This window comes from Podarcis tiliguerta, assembly GCF_965153285.1.
Source record: "Podarcis tiliguerta genome assembly, chromosome: 16".
Taxonomy (NCBI): Eukaryota; Metazoa; Chordata; class Lepidosauria; order Squamata; family Lacertidae; genus Podarcis; species Podarcis tiliguerta.
The window spans coordinates 39,343,690-39,364,450 of NC_139549.1; the positions used below are offsets into that span (position 1 = coordinate 39,343,690).

At 45.9% G+C, this 20,761-nt stretch overlaps 2 protein-coding genes across 5 annotated transcripts; both read right to left on the reverse strand.

Moving 5' to 3' along the window:
• Positions 1-449: 449 nt before the first annotated feature.
• Positions 450-8,079, reverse strand: ARL6IP4 (ARF like GTPase 6 interacting protein 4). 2 transcript variants are annotated; one of them, XM_083418390.1, is made up of 6 exons: positions 7,415-8,079; positions 5,962-6,182; positions 4,852-5,214; positions 4,414-4,531; positions 3,336-3,405; positions 450-2,779 (listed from the first exon to the last, which is right to left on the reverse strand). In XM_083418390.1, exons 2-6 carry the CDS (start codon positions 6,170-6,172, stop codon positions 2,723-2,725), a joined length of 819 nt encoding a protein of 272 aa, XP_083274516.1. In that variant the 5' UTR covers positions 6,173-6,182; positions 7,415-8,079; the 3' UTR covers positions 450-2,722. The 2 variants fall into 2 exon arrangements, with proteins under 2 accessions (XP_083274516.1, XP_083274517.1); XM_083418391.1 differs by having other exon boundaries at positions 5,968-6,182; positions 7,415-8,073.
• A 727-nt stretch (positions 8,080-8,806) lies between these two features.
• Positions 8,807-18,193, reverse strand: OGFOD2 (2-oxoglutarate and iron dependent oxygenase domain containing 2). Of its 3 annotated transcripts, XM_083418342.1 has the most exons (8): positions 18,172-18,193; positions 16,946-17,181; positions 16,037-16,093; positions 14,821-14,931; positions 13,839-13,938; positions 12,716-12,840; positions 11,011-11,268; positions 8,807-9,236 (listed from the first exon to the last, which is right to left on the reverse strand). In XM_083418342.1, exons 1-8 carry the CDS (start codon positions 18,176-18,178, stop codon positions 8,961-8,963), a joined length of 1,170 nt encoding a protein of 389 aa, XP_083274468.1. In that variant the 5' UTR covers positions 18,179-18,193; the 3' UTR covers positions 8,807-8,960. The 3 variants fall into 3 exon arrangements, with proteins under 3 accessions (XP_083274468.1, XP_083274469.1, XP_083274470.1); XM_083418343.1 differs by lacking the exon at positions 16,037-16,093; XM_083418344.1 differs by lacking the exon at positions 11,011-11,268.
• Positions 18,194-20,761: the final 2,568 nt, after the last annotated feature.

Sequence of the window (20,761 nt, forward strand, 5' to 3'; positions counted from 1 at the left end):
CAGTCTATTTCTGCCCAGTGTCAGGTTAGCAGATGTTCATTAATAAGTCAGTTCTGTCTTGTTTCCATAAGCAAAAACACAATTGTGCTGCACATTTATCCTAAAATGAGCATTTTGTATTGCACTGCATATTTTAACCTAAAATAGAAATTTTATATGCTTTTTGAGCACAGAGCAGTATTGAAAAAAACGGAGAAGTGCAAAAATTATAACTGCAATCCAAATCTGTTTATCAGTCTGCGAAGTATGAATTGGTCCAGTTCTCTGGTGTCCCCATTTGTCAGGGAGGAGAAAGATCAAGCCAGAGGAAGCATCTCAGGTTCAAACCCCCCTTTCAGCCAGGAGGTTCAGAAGCTGGGTTGGGCAAGTCCCAACTTCTCAGCACTACCTATTTTACGGAGCTGTTATGCAGTATGTGCAATATGGATGCATTTATACCCCACTCTGAATCGCTGAAGCAAAGCAGGAAAGCTTTATTCGGTCTTATGTGCATGACTTTGGTTACATGTGGCTGAGCCAGCAGTTCTTCTTGGTTCAGTGGAACAACCCTGTTCCCAGAACAGCACAAAACCATAATAAACAGATGATACCCTAAAACAGACAAGATGGGGAAGGCTGTTATAATGAACAGGCCTGGTATTACTTGCATCAGCAAGCCTGTGCAAGTTGATGACATGACATTTATTACCTGGACAAACCTGGATGCTACCGGTTAAATAGGAGTGCTGTGATTTTGCAAAACAAAGACCACACCCTTAAAGGGCACAATCCAGGTAAAGTGAAGCATTTTTTTTAATCATTCTGTTAGTTTTGATGAAAAAGAGTTAAAGCAACAATTCACTGGCTTGGCTCTTCTTTGGAGGAACAAGGCCAAAGTGTGAATTATTGTTCAGCACTGGGTAAATAATTAACAGGATATAATTAAAATGAATTTCACACAAACATGCCTGACTGACGTTTGTTTGATTACCAAAAGTTGGTGAGCAAACAACCACGTCCAGCTCCTACACCGTGTTGCCTCAGGAGACCTGCTTATCAGTTCCCTTACCATACATCTAAGGAAAGAGGTGGGTGTGAGGTCTACCATGCCAGCAACGACACTCTTGCTCTAAGGGTTGCTGGCAGAATCAGCAGGCTTCTCCTCCTCCCCCCCCCCCGGACATTTTTGGCATTGTAGCCTCTCTCGTGCCCCCCTTAATCAATTGCTTGTGCCAGTAACATGCAGTTTAAACCTCTGCAACAATCCTACCACAGTGTTGCCCTGAGAACAGAGATTTAAACCTCTCCACCTAGCCCAGTGCTTCATTAAGGAAATAACCATCATAGTGATGGAGATGTTTTGTGTACCTGTGTGATTGTGTGCGTAGTGTGTCACAGGCATGCAACCCTCAGAGGATTGGCAATGTTTGGCACTCGGGCCAAAAGCATTTGGCTACCCCTGGCAAACAGAGATACACCAGATATATAATCTGCCCAAATGGAGCCTGGAAACAAAGCAAAGCAGCATGGACAGAGTCGCTCCTGAAAGGATGACATGCTTGCCAATTGCATAGCTGTTGGCACAAGGACACACAAGGGCCCTCTAGCAAGGAAGCAAATTGTGTGGCACCCTTAAAGGGTCAAGGCTTTGAATTTCCCATGAACACAGCAGGTGTCGGCACTTTTCAGAATCCAGAGCTTAATGCATCCTATCTAGCTAACGCTGCAGCAGAAAAGGGTTACCATGTGGACCTGTTAAGGAAGCCTCAATGCATTCCTGTTCCTATAATAGGTAGGTGTAAGTGTGAAGATGGAAGCCAGAACAGCCTGAAGTGCGATCCAGATCTTACCACTAAGGTGCCCTTCTGCCCTTAAGCAGAGGCTGCGTTGTGTCAGGCTAGAGCACAAGAAACGGTGAGGTAGCAGCAGAACATGGCTGACTAGCCACCTTGCCAAGCCCCACACCTGAGCAGATGCTGCTCAGCCAGAGATGCTAGAGGTGGGGCACAGCAAGAGTGGACCTGTGTGAGAACTGCACGCCCTTACCCTGCTCCAACTCTTCCCAGCAGAACCCAAGAGCATGAAACTCCCTCGGCCTTGAGCAGGAGGAGGCAGGTTGCAGCTGCTGGTGCTCCTCCTACCGCCTTCTTAGGACAGTGGATTTAGAGATGGAGCCTAGCTGTTTCCTCGCCCCTTGATGTTGAGGTTTCAGAGCCTAGACACCATGAAGCCAGCTGGGAAGTAGCTGGGCTGAGCTTTAGAAAAAAGTCCCCTCCCACACAGGATAGAGGCAAGCAGGATCAAAACCAGAAGCCTCCAGCCCACTTTGCACTTGGTCCATCTGCCTTGGAGGCAGGCAGAGCGGTAAAAGATCTCCACAGCATTTGTTGTCAGACTTCCGTCGCTTCCTTTCCAGTGACCTGGGTCTTCTGTTTTTGCTCACTTCCCTTTTGCTTTGGGATAATTATTTTCACTGTTTTTCACTGCTAAGGGAGGTGCCTTGATGAGGAAACAAGCTGGAGGCAGCAGCTGGAAAGCCTCACAGGGGAGAACTGCAAAACAGAAGGATTTGTACTAAGAGCTGATGAATCTGGGCATCTTCCTGCCCCAGCAGTTCTCAGTCCTGATGGCACTAGCATGCAACTTCCATGGGGACGGGTGTTGGGTGTGGGGAGTGCAGTGCCTGGTTTCGGCAAAGCTTCTGCAGCTGGGAATAAAACCATCTCTGAAGACCATCCTGCTATCACTGCAGCATCCCCGTCCTCGCCTGGAAGGAAAGGCCATCTCCCCGTGTGGCTTGCTGTGAACAAAGGTAGATGCATTAAAGGTCTGCAAATCGTATCAGTCTTTGGTGCAATTTCTGAAGCTCTATTCTTTTAAGGGGAACAGCATCAATGTCCCCACACTCTGCAGGCTTCTAAGGAAGGAAGTTCTCATCTAGGATATGAAAAAGTATTGATCTACAAACTGATGGAAACAAAGGCAAAGTGGACCTACATGGGAAAGTCTGAGCAACCCAAAAGTCAGCTTATTCTCTCTTTTAGCAATAAAACTGCTAGCATATTTCCAAAGCTAAGCAGGATCTGGTATAGTTTCTAATTGGATGGGGGACTGCATGTTGAGATTCTTGCATTGCAGGGGGTTGGGCTAGATAACCCTCAGGATCCCTTCCAACTCTACAGTTCTATGATTCTATGACACTGAAGTCAGTGGAACCACTTTAGGGAAATTAATAAGCCACTGAACAGCTATAAACAAATCCCAGCCTACAAAGCCCAGTCTTGTCCTCTAAATACTCAAGTCTACAGTTGCCAGATTACATCCGTTAGATTCTGCAATAATAAACAGCCACATACCTTGTTAATTTCCTTATGCCTCTCCTTAGTAACGATCTCCTCAAGGACCTCGCCATCACCTTTAATAAGTCTGGAATTGAAACCCAGATTGTAGTCCAGCCAACTTGCACAAACAGTAGATGTCTATATGCCCTTCCTATCAACAGAGGGGGCCATAGCTCCCTGCTTTGCATGCAGAAAGTCCCTGACTCAACCCCCAACTACATCTCCAGGAAGGGATGGGAATGTCCTGTGCCCCAAACACTGGAGAGCCTCTGCCAGTCAGTGCAGACAATACTGGGCCAAGAGGACCAGTGGTCTGGCCAGTATGAAGCTGCCTCCCATAGTTAAGAATGTGAGAATGTAGGGATCGCCTTGCTGCAATGGGGCCAGCCACAAAGAATGCCAACTCAGCTGCAGCAGAAAAAGCAAAATCCAAGCTGGAGCTTATGAGGGGTAGGATTAAAAGCAGGGCTGTATTCAACGAAGTTCTACTCAGAGAAGAACCATAACTGTCACATTTCAAATGGTCTTCTCTGAGTATGACTAAGGCTGTATACAATCCATATCTACCAATGTCATGATGCACTTCTCCCTGTCTACGGCGCAGCCACACTTGGACCAAACCCCAAAGGGATCCTGTGAACGGTGCAGAAAAGGGGACACAACATAACCGCAAGTTTGGAGCACCTTCCCTACATTAGGGGCTTTTAAGTTTAGGAAGAAAAGGTTCATAAGCTGAAGAACATGGCTTGTTGTGCCCACTCGCTTATCATAGTCCAGTTCCCCATTTGTAAGATGGGACCAACAGTGACTGAGCACATGGTGATGTTGCAAGGGGAAAATAAAAGAAAGTGTAAAAGCTCTGTGCGTGGTGCTTTTAAAACGATACTATTAATCCGGGTCAGCATTTGCAAAAATAAACTGCCAATGAAGGAACTTAAGAACAGAAAATACAAAGAGCTCTGTAAAGAAACTGAACTGTGTGGTCGTTTCAGAGGATAATGCAGATACAGGAGAGAAAATCCAGAGGGTCTACATAAATTTAACTTAGTGACAATCTTCTAGTGACAACCCCCGCCCCCCCCCCGCAACACACCTTGTTCTTCCTGTTTCAGGGTCAACGACTCTCCTTATCACACTCTGCCGAGCGTCCCACTCCTCTTTCGTCATGGGCTTCATTGCTTGGATACGGGATTTCTGCTCGTCTGTCAGGGCTGAGAGGCAGACCCAAGTCAGAAAACAGTGGTCTCACCAATAGCTCTGGTATTACCACTGGTAGGGAGAGCATTTTTGTTGTTCAATCCCACAGAAAAAAAGGCTCCTCCAGTGTGTTCAGAAATCACTGCACTATCAGTTAAAAGTACAAATAGCTTAGTAATGATTTTTTAAAAATCCATCTAGTAATAAACAAACTTACAGAAAATGGATCTAATTAAGGTCCCTATTGCAAAACTGCAACATTCATTTTGCCACTCATTAACCAAGAGTGTTGTTACTGTTTTCCAATCCTACCTTGCCTGGGGGAGGATCTTACCTGGCCCGGAGTCTCCCAGGGTCTCTTTCTGCCACTGGTCCAGGGAAGGGCCAGGGAGTGCCTCCCCCTTTGTTGCTCCCTCTTTCTCCCTCCCCTTTGATTTATTCTTTGCTTTCTTCTTGGTTTTCCTCTTCCTCTTCTTCTTTTGCTTTTTATCTTTCTCTTTGCTTAGCTTCTTCTTGCTCTGCTTCCTCCTTTTGCGGTTGGATTCATCGTCACCTGACACATCTGTAGAGGAATCGGAAGAGGAGGACGATCCTGAAGATAAGGAGCTGGTCTCGGAGGAGCTGCTGCTGCTGCTGCTGCTGCTGCCTCTTCTCCTTTTCTTCTTCTTCTCCTTCTCCTTCTTCTTCTTCTTTTTCACTGGAACCCAGCATCAATCAGAAGTCACCAGGGAATATCTATCATGTTGCAATACATCACCAGAACTGTTACCCAAAGGGAGAAAAAAACTGAGGGAATTCTCTTTTCTAGCCCTGGACAGAACCCAGAACTGGAACTTGTTGATTGGCTTAATTGCTGTGGCTTCACCTCCAAGAATAACCTAGGTATTGTAACTGGGGTTGGGGAGGCAACTAGTCTAGTGTCTCCATGGGACTCTGCCTGGGGTTGGGGCAGCCAGGACATATTTCTAACCCATTAATATGGTTTGAATCTGCTGCATAGATGTGGCTCTGAAGTCAGTGCCCAACAAATGATATAATCAGAGGCACTGATTTTAAGACACACCTGGATGTTACAAAAGGCAGCTGTCAGTGTGCAGCCATCGCTCGCTTGAGGGACAAAGCTTAAGAAGGCAAAGTTTCAAGCCCTGATGGTTCTGGTGGGAAGTTCTATGAAAGCAAAAGGAGTGATAATTAAAAAAATAAAATACTACGGGAGAAATACTCTGCTCTGCAGGCTGCATTCTACACAAGTGTCTCATCCTAAGCAAACAAGGGGACCATGGTGGAGGGTGCAGGGAGCAGCCTCAGTGACCAGAAAGTGACAATAGCTCCCCCAGGAAACTGCACTACTGGCCAACACTGGGAAATGCTACCCCACTGAGAGATCGGAGTTCTGCATTTCTTAGGCTATTGCTTCAGAAGCAGCTGACACCCTCTCCCACACCCTTACCTTCTTTGCTGGAGGCTGAGCCCATTCGGACCCTTGGGGGCTCAGATCCTCTTTTGCTGGCGGGAGACAAACTCCTCATCCTCCCCTGGGATTCTCTGCTGCTTCTCCTCCTTTCCTTCTCCTTCTCCTCCACATCTCGCCTGCTCTGGGAGTCGCTTCGGCTCCTGCTCCGAAACCTTTTCCTCGCTTGGCTGTGAGCCATCATACTCTCAGGTCTGTTCTAAACAAGGAGATCTATTTACTTGCTTGGCTACCTATGACCATCCTGCCCTTGAAGATCACACTCAGTCTTACTCAAGTTTCAAACCAGCCAGAAGTAAATGTCCATTCAGAAAGGTCTTGGTTAGGGAAATTTGATCTTGCAAAGTTTGCAAAATAGCAGCATCCCATCCATGTTGCTAGTCAGAGCCGAGGATTGCACTTTGGCCTGTTCAGATGTGAAGCCATGGCATGTAGTCATCTAATCCTTCCTTGGCCATTGGGGCTACAGCTTACTGCAAGACCCTGAAAGTTCTATAGGTTAATTCTATGCCAAGTGGTTCCTTCTTTAAAATGAAAGGCGGGAGAAGCTGTGACCCTCCTGAAGCTCCTAGACTACAACTCCCACCATCCCTGACCAAGCAGGCTGGGGCTGATGGGAACTGGTGTCCAACAACAACTGGAGGGCCACATCCCTGCCCTACAGCCTAACACAATATATTTGCTAGCCTTTCATGTGCCACAATGGGGGTCAGGTTTTTTTGTTTTTAAAGCTTGGCAACCTTCCTCAGATTAAAGCAGCCTTGGAGCTCAGCAGCCAGGCCTGTTTCTCTCAGGGCAACAACTTCTCCCCTCAGCTGACTAGAGGAAATGTGAAAATAAAATAACCACAATAACTCATTCATCATTAGCTTTGGATAATTTCTAGTGCACAACCCTCTTTTTCGTAACTCAAGAGCAGTTTGATTTTATTGCCTTCTTTAAACTGGCTGTTGCCGTTTCAGTTTGTCGTTTTATTTGGCTGTAGTATGTTTGCCTGATATTCTTCTTCTTCATTATAACTGTACTTTTTATTCCCTACTACGTTGTAAGTCGCTTTGGGCTGCCTTGGGCAAAATTAAGTGACTAACAAATCTTAATAATAATAATAATAATAAGCCACTCCGGGAACACAAATCTGCGCTAACGTGGCTCTGTGCAATTCGTGCATCTATATACCTGCGCGCGCGCACACACATTTCGGCCCCTTTAACCCCCAGCCGCGCGTTGACCCTTTTAAGAAAACCCGCGCGGTTTCTGCTGTCCTTCAAAGCCTTTCCGCCCAATCGCGGCGCTCCGTCTCCCCCGCCCTCTTTCTAAGCCCCGCCCCAGATCAGGACTCCGTCAGGCAGCCAACGCGCATGCGCACTGGGTGCCTGCTCGCCAGAATCTTTGCGGAACCGATTTCGCCCCGTCCCGCCGGACTCACCCCGCCGGGTCCGGGCCTCGCCCCGAGGGAACGCGGCGCGACGCCCGGAGAAGCGTCGTTGCGGAGGCTGGCCTTCTAGGGCTGGGCTGCGCCTCCGCAGCCCCGGAAACCGAGCGGGGCCCCCAGCGACTCTTTCGAGTTTCCTCGGCCACTTCCTGTCTGCGCCTCGTCCGTCGCCATGAAGTGTCCGGGGGGGAAACGGAGGCCGAGCATCTTAGCTCCCGGCCTCCCGAAAGCCTCTTCCCTGAAGCGCCGCTGGGTTGTTGGCCTCCAGCTCCCCTCGACCCCGGGAGCGAACGGTGGGAGGTCAGTCCAACATCTGGAGGGTGCCGAGTGGCCCAGGGGGATCCCTGCAACCAAAAAAATCGGGGGAGCGGAGGCGAAGAGCGAGGATCCCCGTTTTCTTTCTTTCAATTTTTAAAGGGAAAAATTCTCCTTTTGTGTTCCGTACGTGTTTGTTCAAAAATATCCAAAGTGGCGTTCAAGAACAATAATCATAAAAAGAAGCAAAAAATAAAATAAAATGCTAAACCACTTTGTGGGATCAGTTTAGATCAGAAGGTGGAGTGTGCATCTTTTAAAATAAATATTATTAAAAATGCAGCAGTATAATCCATATTTTTACCAATTGGGAAAACATGCATTTAGTAGTTATTATTTACATTTTTATCCCAGCTTTTTTCATCACAGAACTCAAGGTGTCTGAACCACCACCTGCTTCTTCTTATTCTTTAAGCTACAGAAAAACTAGGGCAATGCAGCCAGCAGCTGCTGATTTTTATTTGCTGCCTTTGTGCAAAACAGGAGAGGCCTCGTGATTTTTACCTGTGTTTCAGCTTGCATGACTCGGGTGGATAAAAAGGGGGTGCAGAGCTGTACAGGGGCGGGCCTACTTTCAAAAACAGAAAAATTCCTCCCTAAAAGGGTAGCTTTGTTTGCTTTAGCTCTGGTGACAACTGCATTACAATAGTTCAGACAGGAAAATCCACAGCCTGGTTAGAATGATAATGAAATTGGCTCCTGCCTTTTTGAAACTACCGAACTGCCATGTTTTCAGGTAAGTCCACAAGTCAAGTCCACCATACCAGAATGCCCCTCACTCCCATGTTTAGGTGTGACTCTGCCTGGCCTCAGGGGAGGTGGCAGGAAGTCACCCCTATAGAAGTAGCCTCCATGTAGGCTTGACAATATGGTAGCCAGGCCCACAGATTTGCTCTCCTGTTCCTGTTGACAAATACCTGCTACTGTGTGCCACCTATACTGCAAGACAGACACCTGTCTTTTAGGGATAAATGCTGATTTTTACAATCTGTGATCACAACCATAGTGTTTTGATTAGCTGTTGTGGCATGTGCTTCTGCATAACCTTTTCAGTTACCTTTTCAGAGTGTGTTCAATGCCTTTAATGTATGGCTTTAATGTATGACACAATCTCTCAGCTTGGCCTACAGAAAACAGCTTGGGGGCTACTGCCAGTATTGTCATCAGCCCCTCTAGCAATGTCTTCAGTGAAATCAAGGCACGGGATTTGCCGCACATCACCTCCCTAGGTTAAGGAGCACACATCCAGAGTCTCAGGCTGTACATTGTCAGAATTCCTGGTGAACCCATCTCCAAATCCATCTGCCTGCACCAGTTCAGGCTCTCTGTTGCACATGGGGCAAAGATGATTCCGGACAATGGACGATCGCATCCAGATAATCAGGTTCCAGCGCTCCCCAGAGGCGATAGGCAGCGCCCCGTGAATTTGTCCTCCCCGGTGGAACAAGCCATGGAAGGGAACATGTTCAACTTCGATGTACTTTGGCACTGGGTTGCTGTCCTTGAAAAGGAATAAGAAAGACCACAAGTTATTATTACTTAGAATCATAGAACTGAAGAGTTGGGACTCTGAGGGTCATCTACTCCAACCCCTGAAATGCAGGAATCGCAAATAAAGCATTATGACGGGAGGCAGTCTAACGTCTGCTTGGAAACCACCACCTTCCATGGGAGTCCATTCCACTGTCGAACAGCTCCAGTTGCAACATTCACACTTCTATAAATCAGGTGATCAATGCAGCATATTTAGTACTTGAGGAACTGTCTGACTGAACTTCTTAGAACCCTTTCATAGCAATTTCAATCTTCACTGTTTTTCAGTTGGCTGAAGTCCAGACATTCTCCCCTTCAAGACAATCCAGACCAGCTGTACTCTCCTTAACTCCACATACATGTAGTAGTAGTTGAAATTTTATTACCTGCCCTTCACCCAAAGGTCCCAGGGCAGGTTAAAGCAATGAAGGCACAATATTGCAAACAGTTTAAAACAGATTTAAATTACAAAAATACACATTTAGGTAGGAAAAGCCAGGGGGTAAAGAGGTGCATCTTCAGAACTTGCTGAATGCTTCCTAATGAAGGCCCCAGATGTGCCTCTCTGGGGACAGAGTTCCACAGGTTAAAGTCAAAGAGTTCAAGAGAAGCAGAGAAGGGGGTGCTGGATACTGACCCCACCCATGCTGCTTCCGTTGGAAAAGGGGCGTGATTTAAGCAGCCCGGTCGCCCCACCCCTGCCCACTGTGCCTCGCCTCTTTCCCAGCAAGGGTCCAGGTGAGTGTAAAAATCCTTGGGGGTGCAGCAGGCATTTTGGGGTGGGGGCTGTGGGAGGATGCAATGCCAGTGGGATGATGGAGGGGGAGATAGCAGGCTTCTTTGTAAGAAGAAAAACATACCGAAGGCATGTCCAATGTCCGTTTTGGGGGCCTAATCCGGCCCCTGTGGCAGTATATTTCCTGGGGTAAAATCCTAAAAACACCTCAACAACTTCAATCCTAAAAAAAGGTTATCAACTTTGGTTGGCCGTTTGGTCAGCCCTCATGGCCCTTCACTTCATCAAATCTGGCCCTCTTTGAAAAAAGTTTGGACACCACTGACTTAGGGGTTCCACAGAGAGGGCTGTCTTCCAGGCCACTGTTTGTTAGCAGCTACCTCTGTGACTCATGATGGTCCAGTAAAATGAGACTGCTTTGGGTCAAAGCATATCAGACAAATAGAAGGATTTCTTCACACGGCACATCTTTTGACATGAGAAACTCACTGCTGCAAGCTGGGATATGGTGGATGGCTTAGGTGTTTCTGAAAAGACCTGGTATATCCCAAAGTTCATCAGCCCCAGGGATGGTCAGGGATGAATGAATTCAGCAACATCCAGAGGGCCACACATTTCTCACCATTGGATTAAATGGAACCTTAGACCAAAGTTTATTGAGGTTAGCATTACTTATTCAATAGGGACCACTCTGCCTCTGGAAATTTCCAAGCAGGGCAGGAGAGGGAGGCAGCAGGCTTTCTCTGTTGTTTGACCCCAGCAGCAATAAGCAGAGTTATACTGCAGCTATGCATGGAAGTTCTATGTAACTGTCATGGGTCTGTGCATAGCCAACATGGTGCATTCTGGGTATTCTTGGAATCCACCTCCCATCAGCCCCAGGCAGTTATCAGGGATTATGAGAGTTGGTTTACCCCATCTTTTTTGTTTAAAGTCATTAACACATCTTGTGGCAGTGAATAATAGGCATAATAAAGTGAAAGTAAGCCATTAAAAGAAGAGGCACCTTTCTGAATTCAGCAAAATAGAGGTTGCCCTCAGTGAACTCTTTCCCCAGGGAAATGTTGAGAGTCACTTCCGCATTGTCATAGTGGGAACTCAAATCCAGGTCTTCCTGCAAAGCATATTTCACCACAAAGGCCTTATGACTGTCCAAACAGCCTCCCCCACAGTCCGGGTAAAGCAAAGCTGTGAGGGGTTGTAGGTATTTTTCACGCAGAGAGGTGATGAAAGTTTCATCCAACCCAAGTTCGTTTAAGAGAACCTGCAGTGGGTCATAGATGAACATGCAAAAGAAAGAGTTAAAGGGGAACCAAACAGAATGCAAAATAAACATTTTTTTGCAGAAGGGTCAGGGCATTTTGCAGTGGTCAGGTTCTTGCGATGGCTAAAAACTGTCCTCCATTTTCTAACATGCTACATTCTCTCAATTTGGATAGTAAAGATTTGCTTCTTTGCCCAGTAAGGACTTTAAGATCAACAAATCATAGAATTGGAAGGAACCACAAGGGTCATCTAGTCCAACCCTCTGCAATGCAGAAATATTTTGCCCAGCATGGGGTTTGAACCCACAACCCTAAGATCAAGGGTCTCATGCTCTACTGACTTAACTATCCCAGCAGAGGAATGGAACCTGGTTCCATTGTCCTTTTAAATGTGTTGTGGGAGGGGGGATTATTGGCTTTGTTCTTATTTTTATTATGTATTTTGTGTCTTTTTATATTGCAGTTTTATCTTGTGAACCACCCTGAGATCTATGGATGAAGAGCAGTATACAATTTTAATAAATAATAATAATATTATAATATATAAATTAATTATAATACAGGGTGAGTCTAGGTAAGCATAATAATAACCTTAGCACTCACCTAGCACTTTCTTTCTTTGTTTGTTTGTTAATTAGAATGTACAAAATGCCGAAAAAAGAAATACCTAGACAAACAAAAAGTAAACTACAACTTACACATATAATAATCGAGCCCAACCCTGTGACAACCCATCACCTCCTCCCCAACTTCCCTCCCCCCCCATCTTGACTTCTGTATATTTTAGACTGGATGTCATACATTGCAATCTTTTAAGGTATTACCTTTTATTTCGTTTCTAACACGTTTTATTAATGATTTTTGTTTCACTTTACTCTTTTAATCTAAGCATATCAACATGTTCTCTTTGGAACAGTGTTTATCCATATATTCTTCAAAACATCGCCATTCTTGTCTAAGTTTTTGGTTTGATTGCATTCTTATGTAAGCAGTTAGCTTTGCCATTTTCATGAATTCGCTTAGTTTGTATAGCCAGTCGGCTTTTGAAGGTATTGTCTCGCTCTTCTATTTACTGGCAAATACAATCCTGGCAGCTGCTGTGGCATATAAGAAAATTCCTTTCTTATTTTGAGGTATATCAGACCTAGTAGATATGCCTCTGGTTTCTTTTTTAAAGACACTTTTAACACTTTTTAAAGTTCTTCATGAATCATACCCCAGCATGCCTTAGATTTTTCGCAAGTCCACCAGGCATGGAACAATGTTCCTTCTTCTCACCTAGCACTTTGGAGGGCTCAAACTACTTGATTATTTTCTTGTGATCCTTACAGTGATCTATACTACAAGACTGTAATTGCTATTAACCCCATTACTACAGATGGGGGGGCGGGTTTGTCAAGAGAAAGCAACTTGTCTAACAGTACAATCCTAAATAGTGACTCTTACCCCATAATTATTCATAGAGTTGGGCCTCCCTTTGGGTAGCTCAGATTGTTCAAAGTTCTCTAGCTCCTCAATGAAAGCTTGACAGAATTCTTTGGCAAACACTGGCAGTCGGTAGATTCTCTTATCTGTTGTGGGGAAGATGGAAAATAAAATCAGAAGAAGATAGCACATAGCCACTTGCTTAATCATCTGTAGTGGAAGAAAATCTCCTCCTGGCGACCAGAATGAGAAGGGTGGTGGTGGGGTTTTTGTAAGTGTGAAGAAAAGCTGGTTCTCTGTTCTTCTTTAATGGGTAGGGGCCTTAGGTCAGTGGCAGAGACCATGTTTTGCATGCAGAAGGCCCCAGGCATCTCTGGTTAAAACCAGTGCTTTTTTTCTTAGAGTACTCAAGGCACCAGCACCATTTTTCTAGAAGAAAACCACTGGTTAAAAGTGTGGCACTGATTGTAACAACTTCATGGTGGATACCAGCACCTTTTTTCCTAGAAGAAAAGCACTGATTAAAATGATTATAATTGGAAAGTCTGGGATAGACACACCTCTTTGCCCAGGACTGTGGAGAACCTTTGCCAGTCAAAACAGAGTGCACTGGGCTAGATCATCTATGTTAAGAAGAACAGAACATAAGAAGAGCTCCGCTGGATCAGGTTAGTGGCCCGTCTAATTGAGCATTCTGTTCTCACAGTGGACAAGCAAATGTATGGGAAGCTGAATGCAACAGTAATCTCCCCACTTGTTATTTCCAGCAACTGGCACTCAGAAACATGCTACCCCCAACTGTGGAGACAGACCATGTTGTGATTTGCAACATTTTTACAATGGGAACCTTCCAAAGTAAAAACCAGTAAAAAAAAATTCTCCTGCATCTTTTCAAACCGAAACCAAAGAGGCCATTTCGACAACATGGGGCACGCAGTCATTTCCTTTTGCAGAGTAGGAAACAACCTTTTAAAAGCCAGCACCTTCTGGGCATCTTTTTAAACATGAAGGTAATATGTATACCACTAATTCCCTCCAAGAATACAAACTGCACATATGCTTAACCTATATTTCAAAAATAATTAATATGGGCAGCCCCTTACCATGTACACATATTGCTGATAAATTAACCCAGTCTCCCCACCTGATATAGATTCCACACGGTCCAAGAGGCCTTGAAGATCAGCACCTTTGGATGTGCAGTATCTGACCGTTTCTAAAAATTCTGGTGCAAGAAATGATTCCTAGAATTGGAAGAGGAGAGGAGGGTGGGAAAAAATTATTTTCACACACACATAAGATACCTCCATTTAACCTGCTTTTAATGTGCTTCAACTTTAATTTTGTTCTTGGACAGAGTAAATAATGGCGGCTGGCGCAGAATTAACCATGAGGAGGAGGAGTGGGGTTGCAAAGGTGTGCACCTCTCTTTACATGACACTCTACCCCGCCCAGGACAAATTCCCAAAAGGGGATGCAAGTTCCATGCAGGGCTGAGTAAGATCAGCACTGTGTGCCTCATAGAAGAATTGCTTTTGGACAACGCTTGTGACAACTCTTTTTCTTATTTGTGCTGCTAAAAGTACAGGCAGAGTCTTGTCCCCAGTGAGGAAGCCCCTTCCCAGAGGAATGGTGTCAGCTGAAAATGGGCTACTACTCAGCAACCATTTCTAATGAACAATTCTGAATTCTGAATCTGCACTTTTTTAATTTATTTTTTGCTGAACTGTTTTGGTTTTGCTTTGCTGATACATTAGCCTTTGTTGATATTATTAAATGGAGGAAAAGTGTGATTTTTTTCCTCAATGTTTTGTTGTCGTTTTAAGCTGCATTGAGAATAAACCTTGCTACTGAAAAAGCAGCATACAAATATTAAATCAAAATTTACCCCTCTCCATTAACTGTGCCCCATTAACCACAGTATATCAGCACCAACATTAGCCAGTGTGTTAAGAGTATGCAGGTCCCGTTTTATCCAGTATCTTCAAGTCTGCACCAACTTGCAGGAGTATAGACTCCGACCCTCCTGCTAAACTGTTGTACGGAAATGTCACCAGAGTAGAGGCCATTCCTAAACTATCTCTAGCTATGGACTTGCATGCAAATAGAAGAAACAAGTTATTTACCTGTAAAGTATACAGTTGAGGATGCTTCGGCTTGTAGTTCTGGGAAATTATTGCTTTCCTTTCCCTAGAGCGGTACTCTAATTCCTTTCTCCTCTGGACTTCTTTTTCAACCTAGGAAAATTCATTCTGAAGCTGAAAGGCTGTAACTCAGTGTAGAATACCTGATTTACATGCAAAGAATTCTAAGCTCGATGCCTAGTCAGTCAATGTAAACCAGAGGTGAGGAGGGGAACCTTTTTAAGCCCATGGGCAACCCTCCTGAGACCACATAGCAGTCATGGGCCAGACCAGAGACTAAAGTGAGTGATCAGACAAGAAGCTGCATTCCAGCCATGCAAAAGTCAGGTGTTTACATAGTCTAGTACAGGAGTGCCCAACTCTCAAGAGACTGTGATCTATTCACAGAGTTAAAAACTGGCAGTGATCTACCCCCTTCTGGGGGGTTCAGGTCAAAGGTTGAGATTTTTAGGGAGGAGGAAAAGTTGTTGAGCTTCTTTGGGGGGAGCCAGTGATCTACCAGTGATCTACCACAGACGTCCAGTGATCTACCAGTAGATCACGATTTACCTGTTGGATGTGCCTGGATATACATCTTTCCATCTAGGCCCCCAGGCTATGGGTTCTGAACCTCTGGTGTAGACAGTAGGGAGTTAGGTGGACCAAAAGTCTGATTCAGTACAAGGCAGCTTATGGAGATGTATCACTCTGGTCTTCACCATGTTTGGGTGGATAGGTCCAGGCTCCATATTTAAGCAACAGAAATGCCAGGGCTGTGTAATCAATATTATTTATACATGTTTAGCCCACCTCTGTGCGCTTTTATTCAGAAGCAAACCCTATGAGTTCTATCAGGTCCCTGTGTATAGGACTGCAGTCTACAGAGCGCTCTGAAACCTGGATTATATCACTGGAATATTCTGCATATCAATGCAAAGGCTGTCTCTGGCTGTTTACATATTTACTGCAAAGCCAATCCTGAGACCATATGTAACTGTTTTTACCCACTTCCTCTGGAGAGAAGAGCTGAGAACCTGACCTGTATCACCAACTACCTGGGGCCAGAAGCAGCGGCTCTCCCCTGCCTCCATTACACATCTGTGTGAATTTTAATTGGTAGCTATTGGTAGCCAAACCTGGTTGAAAAGCAAAGCATAAAGTATAGCATGTACACAAGATCAGACTGTTAGTTCTCTCACATCAAAGCCAGGTACAGTACCTCTTGGACTACTGCCTCAAATTCTTCCACGCTTCTGCAGCCCCGTTGTCTTAATACCTGTAGGATAGAGCGATGCTGAGTTTGTATGTGTGATACACGTTTTTGTTTTATACTTTACAGTCCCAGTCCTTCCACACCAATGCCGCTATGGTCTATACAAGCATGGGACTGTCCCTGAAATTAACCCACAAGACTCACATAGGCCAGAGGCATGACCTCTTTCTGTACCTCTCCAGATACAGTAGGGTTTTTTGTTTTTAAAAGGCACACCAGTCTGGATAAAATTAAAGCAACAGTAGTCTCTGATGTGTACCCATTTTTTGTACTTAAACACTGTTGGAGAAGGCTTTGTATGCTCCCTCAGAAGTAAACCCCATTCAGCTCAATAGGACTTCCTATAGGATTAAAACCCAATTCTCCTCTTTCTTTTAACCTGGAAGAAAGCCCTGTGAAGATGTTTCTTTACTATGGCCATTTCAACATAGGGGGTTGCTTACTATTTATATGTTCTTGCTATTGTATTTGCTTCATTCTCAGAACTTTTTTAAAACTCTAAAACACAGTACTGTAACTGTAAGCAGCTCTGCAGTACAATCCTAAACGTGTTTACTTTTTAGTCAGGAAAAAAGTTCACTGGGATCAGAGGGATTTACTCCCTAAAGTGTGCGAATTGAGACTGCCATCCTCTCCCCACGTACCTGGGAGTAAGCCTCATTGGATCCAATGGGGCTTACTTCTGAGTTAGCACTGCATTGTTAGAAGTCAGGTAATAAGCGTGCTATCCCCCCGCCCCTGCTTTCGTTGCGTGTAGGGAATTATGACTCCAATCCGGATTAACGATGGGAGAGGAGGGTGCGCGTGTATAAAGTCTCTGCTCTCCAGAGAACGTCCACGGCGCTATGTATTTACCGGTCCATAATCCCTCCGCAGCTGCTCCGGATCCCCGTGGTAGCGGAGGTGAAGCCCATACCGCGGCACGAACAGGTTGTCGGTGAAGAAGCAGGCGCAGGCCAGGAACGGCCCTGGCCTCGGACGCATCCCGCTGGGCTCCATGATTCCAGCCGGACCCCGAAGAGGAACGGAACACATCTCCAGGGGCAACGGGTCCGTCGGCGAAAACGCCCCGGTAGGAAACGAGCGCTCTCCTTAAGGGAGAGTCGACAAATTACACTGAGACTTGTAGGAAGGAATAATGAATGAAACATCGCCCCAAACCCAAGCTGTCTGTTTCCCCACAGTAGCCTATCGGGCGCCCTCAGAAAGCGCACAGGCAGGGCATGAAGGCAATAGAGCCGTATGGCACAGCAGTTTGTTCCCCACTGTGGGGTAGGCTATGCCAGCATATGGAGGTTCCATTTCTATACTGTCACGTGGCTAGTAAGAATTTAAAAAGAGCTCGCCAGATCAGAACTGAGGTCCGCATAGCCCAGCAACTTGTCTACCGCAGTGGCTGACCAGTTGACCAAGAGGCAATAGACCTCTTATTCTTTTGTTGCTCTCCCTGACTGTCACTCAGAAGGACACTGCCTCTGAACATGGCGATGCTCCATATGGCTGTGGTGGCCAGTGACAGCTGAATTATCGCGTTTCAAAACCACCTAATGACCACTACAGCATATTGTGATAGTCAGTTTCACCGAGCAATGTACAAGCATGCAAACTTTTAAGAGTTAGAAGCGAAAGAACATTTCCCTCCAGTCATATGCATATATATCTCAGGGTAACACTTCATGCATCTAGTGTAGTGATCCAGAAATGCTTATGCCTTAATAAATTTGTTAAGGCACCACAAGATTATCTCGTTTTTTCTTTCTTTCAAGTGTTTAAATTTATTTTTAATTTGCAAACATAACAACTAAGCAGCAGTAGCATCATCAGCCTACCTTAACAATAAGAATATTTCATCAGTTATAAGTTAAACATATAAATTAATATAAACAGTCAATTTGTCCAAGCAGGCATTCCAATGCAGAAAGGGCAGTAAGATCAGCAGACCACTGAGTAGTGGCAACTACAAAGGCTTGCAGGCTCCACTTAGTCCAAGACTACTCTTGAGTAAGAGGTTTGAAGGGGCCGCCACTGTTTGCATCTGTTAGGCTTCTTCTGCTGAATGCAACATGCAAAGCTTTTCTCACCTGTCATGTAAGGAACAACTGTACCTGTTGGATCTCAGCCTGGTCATACAGCTGTTAAAGGCACAGGAGCCCTGACCCAGTGCAGGGAGTGGGATAGATTGGCAACCTTATTTAAGGAGTTGAAAGCGCAGAGGGCATTTGAACATTTGGAGCAAGCAACCTTCCGTCATTTTCCTTTGTGGCAAACAATTAACTTGTTCGTTTCCTGAAGGCGTGTCTGGATCCCTGACAGCTGTGGGCGGCGGGGGGGGGGTGTCCAGGCTGAGCCCCAGGAGAGGTACAGGCAGGTTTACAAATATCTGTATAAGGGAAGGTACCCCAAGCTCCTCGCAGCCCTGCAGAAAAGGAGCCTGTGGAGGAGATACGCCATGAAGTCTGAAGAGGGATGTAGGAGGACAGAAGCCTTGAAGGTTTTCAAGCAAAGCTTGCAGGGCCATCTGTTGCGGATGCTTTAGTTGAGATTCCTGCATTGCAGGGGCTGGACTAGATGACCCCCAGGATGCCTTCCAACTTTGCAATTCAGTAGGGCAGGGGTAACGATAGGCCTTGCGATGCAGGCGGGCGTTTTCAGACGGCCCCTTTAGCCGCGTTCTCGTGTCTCCTTGAAACAAGTCCGGGTGGCTGCCTTCCCGGCTTGGGGACTGAGCCCCTGAACTGCCTCCGCCTGCCGTGGACTCGAGCCCGTCCTGCCCTGGGGCTGATGCCCGGGACATGTCCCAGCCCCCAGCATGGACTCCGCTTTGCAGGTGGCCGAGGAGGAAGTGGTGGAGTCCTGCAGCCCCACCAGCAAATTCGAGGACATCTTCCGCCTGCTGTCCGAGGGCTGCTTCCCCCACAGTTTCTGCTCCATCAAAAGGAAAAACCTGAAGCGCTACGCTCAGAAATTCATTGTGGAAGGTAACGGGGGGGGGGGGCAGAGCAGAAGACAAAACAAACAAGGCTTTTGCTACATGCGCATCCCCAGCCAGGCTCCTGTCACTGGATGGCTGCTGTTTTTAAAAGAGCTGCTTCAAGACATTTAAAATGTCCAGTTTCGCCGGAGCAGCGGGGATGACTCCTGACCAGTTTCTATTGAAACTGAATCTAGACTATCCAAAGCTATTCAGGTTCCCAAGCGGATTTATTTTCCTGACCAATCACCCTCTCTTTACGCTTGAAGGCTTTAATATGAGGGAATGGGGACCTCTAAAGATGCAGTGATTCAAAACCACAGTAACATGATGTCACTGTGCACGTTTTATGAGTTGCTTTTCCATGAAATTGCAAAGTGTACACAATTTTGCACACATTGACTAGGAAGCAATTCCCCTTGGGCTCAATGGAGCTTGCTTGCTTACTCCCCAGTGTGTTTAGGATTGCAGCCTTAACAGCTTTGAATTTCCTCAATAGAGTTGGAAATGGAAAGAGATTAATTCCTAAAAAGGTAGGTGCCGTAGGTCCAAGTAGCCTCCCCAAAGGCCCCATCTCTTGTGTCCATCAGCCTAACTGACCTTATTAGTGGGCAGACAAGGAGAGCCTCTGTGGCTGATCTTGGAGCACAGGGAAGTACAGAGACAGCAGAACTTCAGGTGGCCTCCTCCCAAACATGCATTTTGAATGAATAGGAAACAGGTGCAGCTGGTACAGAATCTCTGTAATTTCTTTTGAACCAAGGATAGCCAATTAGTGGCCTGCTGGAGTACAACTACTATCATCCCCAATCATTGGACATGTTGGCAGAGGCTGTTGGGAGTTGTAGTCCAATGAAGTTTTGAGGGCACCATGTTGGGTATCCCTTCAAGCATTTAGCCTGTACAAGTATCTGGGCTCCTACATTTTGCTGCATTTGGAACTCTTTAAAGGCAGCCCCAGGTGGAGCACATTATAGTAGTCCAGCTGGTATGTAAGCAGAGCATGAATAATGGAGGCAAGATCTGTTGCTTCCAGATAGGTTGTAGATGGTGTACCAGCCTAAGCTGACAAAAGACACACCTGTGCTTCTACAGATAGAGCCAACTCCAGAAGGACCCAACAACCTATGAACCTGATCTCTCAGAGACCCCATCCAGAACCAATTGCATGACCCCTTCTGAACTACTAGGCTTTTCTGTCATCCTCCCACAGGGGGCTGCCTCTATTATGTGGGTCCAAAGAAAGAGGAAAAACGTGAAGTCGTGGTTGATCCAGAGAGGCGGCGGCAGGTCTTCCTCGAAAGCCACTTCTCCGAGATTGGGAACCATCTTGGGCAGAAGAAGACAGTGCACCGGATTCAGAGCAGATACTACTGGCTGGGCATTGTCAAGGACGTGGTGGACTGGGTAAATAATGTTCAGAAAACCTCCCAGAGTTTTCTGGAAGTAAAAGGAGCTGGGCTAGATTTGTTTCCTTGTCAGATTTTACCTTCATTTACTGTTCTCATGCCAGCAAAGTGGTTGGCATGGTCTGGCTGGGAACACCCTTACCTCTCCAAAATCCTAGGCACCTATTGATTTATTTCCCTCTCTGTCCTCCTCCCCTGCCCCATCCCCAGATCAAGATGTGTGAAACCTGCCAAAACACAGAGCATAACAAGAGCCTGTCGAAAAAAACCCGGCCTGTCAAAGTGGAGTCG